Genomic DNA, 7,837 nt, shown 5'->3' on the forward strand with positions numbered 1-7,837 from the left:
ATTTTCAACAATCCCATTTATTTGAACTAAATGCAAAACAAAATAAAATATGGATTTTGGTAGCTATAGTCTGAATGATATGAACCATAAGAATAATATTATATTTAAGAACACTAAGGCTTATGTTGAAGATTTATTCTCTATGACACAGATCTATGTCTGGGTATGGATGATCCATAGAATTCCTAGAACTAATTTCTCTTTACTCAGACTCGTACAATGTCTAAAGGTTTGCTTAAAATCTATGTGATTATACAATGTCATTAATGTACTGGGTATGTGTAGATGTTGTCGTATAGGGATGGAGGAGAGGGAAACTCTGTAAAATTGAAGAGAGGAGTTTAGACTGTTCTTTTATCTTTGTAAGTTGAGGGTTTTGGTTAATCAAAATTGTATTGTGGCTTAATAGAACTATTGTAGAGAATTAATAGGTCTTATTTTAAAACATCCCTTAAATACTCTAGTCTAATGTTATTATTCTTTGCTTATAAAAAAAATGCTAAAGAGAGAACAAATAAAAATGATCTTGTTTAGAGAGAGAAAATAAATGCAAACCTTGTATTTCTTCCTTCAAGTACATACCACTCACTCCCAAAGGAAAGCACATAAAAAAGAACTCTAATCTTGCATCTCAGTCTCCAGAAAGACCACCCAGCAAATAATCTTAAAAAATATTTACTATTTTGGAAAACACAGCGATTTTCAGAACAAAATATTTTATCGTAATTAGTTAATGTCAATGAAATGCTTTGATCAATGAAAAATATAATAATGAACAAAAATAAATAAACCTTTTGAATTATTTAGACAAACAAAACACAAACAGCTATTACCATCCACCAAATTGAAGGTCAATAAACACAGAATCAACTCAAGAAAACGTCAAATGATCTTTAGAGGGTCTCAAGAAGTTAAGAAACAAGACAAAAGCCAAACAAACCTAAGACCTCTCACTGATATCTTAGCTTGTTCCTAGAGACTCTGGAAGGTGAAGCATGCCTCATAGATGGACCAAACAACTCTGAGTACATTTCCAAGAAGAACTTATCCACAATTTCAACATATGCAGGGCAAGTGAGTCTAGAATAGTAATGAAGAACCTCTTCAATGTCTAATATATACTCCACATTGTTTATGTCCAACATCTCCAACTCCCTCAGCTTCTGTTCCACCATGCAGTATCTGTGTTCCTTCATATACATAGACATGAATGATGACTCTTTCGGATGCCTTTCCTTTTCTAGAGTTAAGCTCCTCCTGTTGTTTTGGTTGTTGTCACCACCTTCCTCTTTTTTCTCCACCTTGTTCTTCTTCTGAGCATGGCTTGCATTGGACAAGCTAATGTAGCTTCCACTATAGACCTCACTTTCTTGCTTTGATGGCAATGCAGATACAGCTTTCTTCTTCGTTCTTGTCTTTGTTTTCTCTGTTTCTGATTCCCATTGGTCTGAGAAATCAGTATACAGTTTCTCCATTTCTTGGTAACTTGTGTTGCTGGTAATGTCCATGGCACTTGATGCAGCCACAGAATAAGAGAAATGGCTATGAGGAGAAGTTTTTGGAAGCCTTTGGTAACCCGGGGAGAAGAAAGACTTGAAGTTCTTTATAGTCTTTTGAAAGAACTTCTTGGTGCTGGAAATGGAACTTAGCAACATTGGTGATGGCAAGGATAGTACTACTACTTCCAGAATGTATATAATTAACTATAAATGAGATTTTCTGGTTGGTACCTTCTGATGCAGATAAGGGACACAAAGTTGTATGTGAGAATCTCTAAATGTATCTCTTTTTAGGTGATGATCTCAGTGAAGATTTCTCTATAAAGTTGGCACAAGGAGAGGAGCCATTAAAGAGACTTTAGTTTTTCCTTTCGGAAGATCAATGGATTTGAGGGTTTCCCTTTTCTTTGCTTTGCTTTTTGTTGTTCTCCTTTGTCTTCTTCAGACTCTCTTGTGTTGTCTCATTTTCTTTTTCTGCCTCCTAACTGGACCCCACAATCTCCAAACTTGGAAGATAGTGACCCTTTTTCATTAAACAAGTTTTGTAAGTTTCGTTGCCTTTACTTTTGAGGGTGGAGTTGGTATGCAGCCTACTTGGGAAAATGAAAGTGGGGTGGTGGTTGTTCAATTGGACCTTTCCTGAACAGTTCTGTTCCTACATTTTATGGCATCTTTCTCCTAATCAGTAATCACTAACCACATCCCTGTTTTGTCTTAATTAACCATGCTTCATATTCAAATAAGTAACATGCTATAATATGGTTGATCAGAACTTCGATCTTTGAATCCATATATGTATATATGAAATAACATGTTACCAAAAATCAGTACCATTTAAATAGCTCTTATTATGTTGAAAATAATCTCAAAGAGGGTACCTACTTTGAGCAAAAAGATTCATAATGAAATTAGTACCTGTGCAACGTATATTTTGACAAGTTGGATACTGCTATGTCTGAATACAACATTACAAGGGAAAGAAAAACCTTGCTTGGCTACAAATTTTTTAATGCAGATTGCTCTCTTGAAAGGTCAGTGTCTTGCTACACGTGACTGTGTGTAGTGTGTACAATTACCTCAGAAGATGAGTACACCAATGCATTTTCACAGCATATCAGGTGAATTTCAAGTTTCTAGAGAAACTAAAAAAAACATTACTCCAAACACATTCTATTCTTGTTATAACTTTTTTCAAGAGAAGTATAGAAAAATATGAACAAAAATAAGATAACTCATTAATTATTCATAAGTATGAGGACTAATGCAGATGTGGTTGGGTGGTTCAATGTGGTCATGTGAGTGAGTTAATTGTGTACACACACTGAAGCAAGTGGTTCTAATGATGAGTTAAAATGTAATAAAGGAAGAAAAATGGGTGCCATAGTCATGTCAAAATCAATTATCTTCCATGCCGAACAACTGCATGTGTACTGTTATTCTTTTTCCATTTATTTTTATTTTTCTCTTGTCTTTATGAAATCACTGTTCACAGGTGTCATTTAGAAACCAGAACCCAGTTATTCAGTTGCTGCAAAACTTTATATTGCTGTCAGACCTTATGTTTTGATATTTTTAGTCATGCTCATTTGGCCAAAACTTTGATAACAATGATTAAATAAACATAAAGTGTGTTTTTTTTATATATTATGTAATTTCTTCCTATGTACGAGTCTTATGATGTAATTATAAGTTAATTAAACCATACATTTCTTACTCATCAGTGATAAGTAATAAGATATTAAGAACACAATTACACTTTTTTATCATTCTATCCAGCTCATAAATTATAGAACAAAAAAGTTATGTTTCATTATAAAATATTCAGTTAATAAAATGATAATTTTATTCATTTTAAGAAAAGCAGGTTGTATTGATGCAAAAGAAAGATATTTATTTCTTCCATTTAATATACACACGATTTGTTCTGCTGATAAAAAAAAACATGCGATTTGTTCTGCTGATAAAAAAAACACACCATTTGAAGTAGTTAATGTTTTTTTATCATATAGACTTTAAGTAGCATTTTTTGTTTTCTAAAGAACAGAGTTTAATTTTCTTCGGACCAATTCAAACCTTGTAAATGAAAATAAATAAGCATTAGATGATGCTCCTTAAAAGATGGGTCAAAACAAAGTTTCAATCTTGTTGTTTAGATCTTTTATTTCTAACTTATTGTCATGGATTTGATGAAGGGAGTTGACAATTAAGCCATTCTTCTCTTTGTGTATTTTCCAGTCTTGGACATCTGTTGTCTTGCATATTAGGTTAATGCTTCTGATAGTACAGCTATTATACATACAGAATTTGGTCCCACAAGCTCTAAATTTGGCCCAATTTGATTTTTTGTCTCATTTTCTTATTTCATGTTAAAACAGGTGGTTCTCTCTGCATCTTATTGAAAATTTCTCCATTCATTGGTATTGGTGACCTTTTGGTTTTGACTGATTTCAGAAGGTTATAGTATCTTTAATCACAAACTCAAAGACAAACAATTGTTTATGAGGGTTCTTGCTATTAGAAACTTTTCAAGACTAATTGTAGTGCTATACATAGTAAAATACAAACTATAACTATTATCTAACAGTTAATAGTGGAAGTTGAATGAGATGGACAACAACTAGCACTTGTCTGGACCAAAATTTGACCAGGACTAAGCAACAACACATCAAAATCTGATAAGGGTAGTAACAGATAGGCTAGCCTACAAGTCAAGTTTGAACATTAATGGAAAAAGGCCACGCGTAGAGTTTGGAACCAGTCTGCATCACAGAAAATGAGGAGCATAAGACTAGTATATAGCCTAAAATCTAAATATACTTGTGCTTGATTCTTAAGGATCATACATTATTACACACATGTCTCTCTTTTTCTTTTTCTTTTTTCATAATTGATCACTACCCTACCTAATTTATATTCAACAAGCCACGTGATCATTTTCTGATAACAACCTTGTAAATCAGAGGCATTCAATCCTTCTTGATAGAATAAACAATTGGTGGTTGATAAATTTTGATGTGTCTCTGTCTTGTCTATAATCCATTTGCATTTATGAGATCTGTCTTAGGAACATATCAAGCATAAATGTTGGGTTGATACAAATACACCCGTGACATGTGACATATGACATAATGTATTATGTGTTTCTGATTCAGGGTGTTGGTGACATATGACATAATGTATTATGTGTTTCTGATTCAGGGTGTTGATGAAGACATGGTTCGCAAGATTGGGATCATGGTTTTGTTCTTGTAAAACAGAAATCAGGTTATGGATCAGATGTTACATCTGAATTATGGTTCATTGGATTTGCCTTTCAAGGAGTAGTCACAATATCAATAATTTCCTTCTGAGACCTGGCAAGGACACCTTCAATTTCTGATTGGAAATCATTGTGAATTTGCTCTTACATTGTTGTAGGTTGATGCTAGTTTTGAAATGTGGATGTTCTTTTATTCATTCTTGTACTACAGTAAATCCATGAAGAGTCTCTCTGGTTGAACAATAACATCATTAATATAGAAGACCACAAAATATACATGCTTTGTTGACATATGCTCACTGAACAAACAATTAGATTCATAAAAAAAAATATACTTAGTCCAATGAAACAGAGAAGCTAAAGCTTCAATTTCCAAACAATTTTTCCTGGGAGAAAATAATTCCAGGATATGTTGAATTTTTCACTATTCAATAATCTACCCATTGTATCAATCACTATGTATCTTATCAAGCAAAACAATAAATTAAACAAAAAAGAATTGCACTTGTGTTGTGTGCCTATCTCTTGAACAACAACAGCACAGTTTTTTCTTCAACTTCAGAAATTGATCTTCTCACAAAGATCAAGACTTTTAATCTAAAGTTTACTCTTAAGCTGAATGTGTCTGATCTTCAAACAAAGCTTCAATCTCCTCTAAGTTCTTGCCTTTGGTCTCTGGTAAAAAGCAATAAAAGAAGAGTGTGGCACAAGCCATCACCCCACCAAACACAAAGAACATGCCCCCAAAAGTTATTGCCTCTGAGACACTAAGGAATGTCATGGACACAATCCCACTCACCAAACGGTTCACAGAAATGGCCAAGCTTGAACCTTGGGCCCTTAGCCTCAGAGGGAAAATCTCTGAAGAATAAACCCAAGTTGTGGGCCCAAGCCCAATAGAGAAGAATGCAACTGTAGCACAGACAGCAACCACACACAAAGCAATGACCAATTCATTCTTTGTGTCACCAGAGAGCTTAAGGAAGGTGGAACCAAAGCCCAGCAAGAATAAAGACACTGTCATGCCACATGAGCCCAACAGCAACATGGTCCTTCGCCCCAACCGGTCTAAGAACATGGCTGAAATCAAAGCAAAGCATGTCTTGGTTATTCCCATGATGACTGTAACACCTAGAAGGTGCTTCTCATTCACAATCCCAGCCTCCTTAAACACTTCAGGGCTGTAATATATCACAGCATCATTCCCAGAAGCCTGCATGAAGAAGTTAACACCAATGGCAGCCACAAGGATTCTCAACACAGGGCGAGTAGGTGTGACAAGCAACTCCTTCCAAACCCCTTGTCCATGCCAGGTTCCTGAATTATTGGAAGAATCAGAAGAAGAACCTTCTTTGTCCTTGTTTCTGAGGGAAGCAGAAGCAGCTTCTTGTATCTCAGCAAGCCTCAATTCAGCTTCTCCTTTGTTCTCTGATGTTCTAATCAAAACCTGCTTTGCTTCCTCAAATCTGCCCTTCACTACTAGCCAGCGAGGTGATTCAGGCATTGCCAACACACCAAGTGCCACTGCAACAGCTGGCAAGGCTGCAACACCAAGCATAAGTCTCCAATTTATGTCATTTGGGAGACTTGAAAAGACATAGTTGGAGACATAACCAAGTAGAATGCCAACACTGATGAAGACTTCAGGGAGTGATGTGAGAAGCCCTCTGGTGAGAGCAGGAGAGAGCTCAGCCACATACACTGGTGAAATCATGAGGGAGTAACCAACACCAATGCCAGCAACTACACGACCAGCCATGAGGAATAGGAATGAAGGAGCTAACCCCATCAGAATAGCACCAATCAGGAATGTTCCTGCAGCAACTATTATGGTGTACCTCCTTCCAATCCAATCTGAAGTCTTGCCCGAAGCAAGGGACCCAAACAGAGAACACACATTTAAGCACCCAATAAGGATTTCCACTTGGACTGATGTGATCTTAAGATCTTGCCTAATAAAGAGTGCAGCACCACTCATGACCCCAATATCTGCAAGCACCCACACACAAAAATATCAATACCAAGTACTTTTAAATGTAGTCTTGCATAATTGCATCAACATTCATCAACTTTGTTATCAAATTTTCTTAATTTTTGGGGTCATGGAATGCAGACAAAACTTAAATCCAATCTTTCAGTATTTTTGGTGTTGTTCTTCAACCAGGTGATAATCCATTTTGACACACAATGGGAGCCTTTATTGGGCAGATTACTAACAACTTTTTCTAATCAAATAACTGAGACAACACTCCAACTATGATTCAAGAACACCGACTATGAAACAAGGTGCTTGGAATGTTGCCATCTATTGGGGATTTGATCTGGGAAATGGATAATACTTAAGCATTGGATTCTTTTAACTTAATTTTGTGAAAACTCACCATAGCCTAAGAGAATGGAGTTTGTGGAAGCCAAGATAGCACCACCAAGTGCATATTTGTTGATGCTAGGATTACCCTGTGATGTGCTGGGCTTGTTGTGAAGAATATCTTCCTCTGCACAAGTTCCTTCCTTGTCATCATCACTGAGGTTGGGAACAGCTTTTGCAGCAGAAGCAGGAAGAGGGTAGTAACAATGGTGCTCCACAGCAGAATTCTCTTCCATATCTGAGAGAAGAAATGAAGAACAGCAAAGCAATACTACAAAAATTTGTACAGACACTAAAATGGAAGAACAAGAACAAGACAACCTTGGATTTAGTATGTAAATTTATCCAAAAAAATCTACTAATATAATAATTGTAAAGGGATTAACACAAACACCAATGAGTGATCTGACTAATATGACGGCATACCATTTATTATGTTTAAAAATAAAATAATGAATAATCAAAATCACATGAATAACTCTAAATAGTTATTCAAATATTAAATAACCTTAAAAGTAATTCCTAGATAAACAATTTAATTTAAACTCATTGAATAGAATCTAACTATAGAATGCCATAAATGTTAAAATGATTAACTTTTACTAATTATTTTTTAAAACTATTTTCACTACTAAAAAATATTAAATAAAAACTAATTTTAAAGACTATAAATAATTATTTAGATTCTTTGGTATAAAAACTCTGTAGCTA

The 7,837-nt window shown here is 35.0% G+C and overlaps 2 protein-coding genes across 2 annotated transcripts; both read right to left on the reverse strand.

Moving 5' to 3' along the window:
- Nucleotides 1-772: 772 nt before the first annotated feature.
- LOC137836546 (uncharacterized) lies at nt 773-2,031 on the reverse strand. The gene has a single exon (XM_068645214.2). The coding sequence runs from the start codon at nt 1,653-1,655 to the stop codon at nt 951-953; it is 705 nt and encodes a 234-aa protein (XP_068501315.2). The 5' UTR covers nt 1,656-2,031; the 3' UTR covers nt 773-950.
- A 2,962-nt stretch (nt 2,032-4,993) lies between these two features.
- Nucleotides 4,994-7,409, reverse strand: LOC137838075 (putative polyol transporter 6). Its single transcript, XM_068647297.2, has 2 exons — nt 7,140-7,409; nt 4,994-6,747 (listed from the first exon to the last, which is right to left on the reverse strand). Exons 1-2 carry the CDS (start codon nt 7,360-7,362, stop codon nt 5,369-5,371), a joined length of 1,602 nt encoding a protein of 533 aa, XP_068503398.2. The 5' UTR covers nt 7,363-7,409; the 3' UTR covers nt 4,994-5,368.
- Nucleotides 7,410-7,837: the final 428 nt, after the last annotated feature.

Source organism: Phaseolus vulgaris, chromosome 4 (genome assembly GCF_051622355.1).
Source record: "Phaseolus vulgaris cultivar YP4 chromosome 4, ASM5162235v1, whole genome shotgun sequence".
Taxonomy (NCBI): domain Eukaryota; kingdom Viridiplantae; phylum Streptophyta; class Magnoliopsida; order Fabales; family Fabaceae; genus Phaseolus; species Phaseolus vulgaris.

Excerpts from the sequence above, each read along its gene's own strand:
- LOC137836546 (XM_068645214.2), bottom strand. The coding sequence starts at position 1,655 with ATGTTGCTAAGTTCCATTTCCAGCACCAAGAAGTTCTTTCAAAAGACT.
- LOC137838075 (XM_068647297.2), bottom strand. The coding sequence starts at position 7,362 with ATGGAAGAGAATTCTGCTGTGGAGCACCATTGTTACTACCCTCTTCCT. Across the intron at positions 6,748-7,139 it reads CTCCATTCTCTTAGGCTATG|ATATTGGGGTCATGAGTGGT; the intron begins GTGAGTTTTCAC and ends GGGTGCTTGCAG.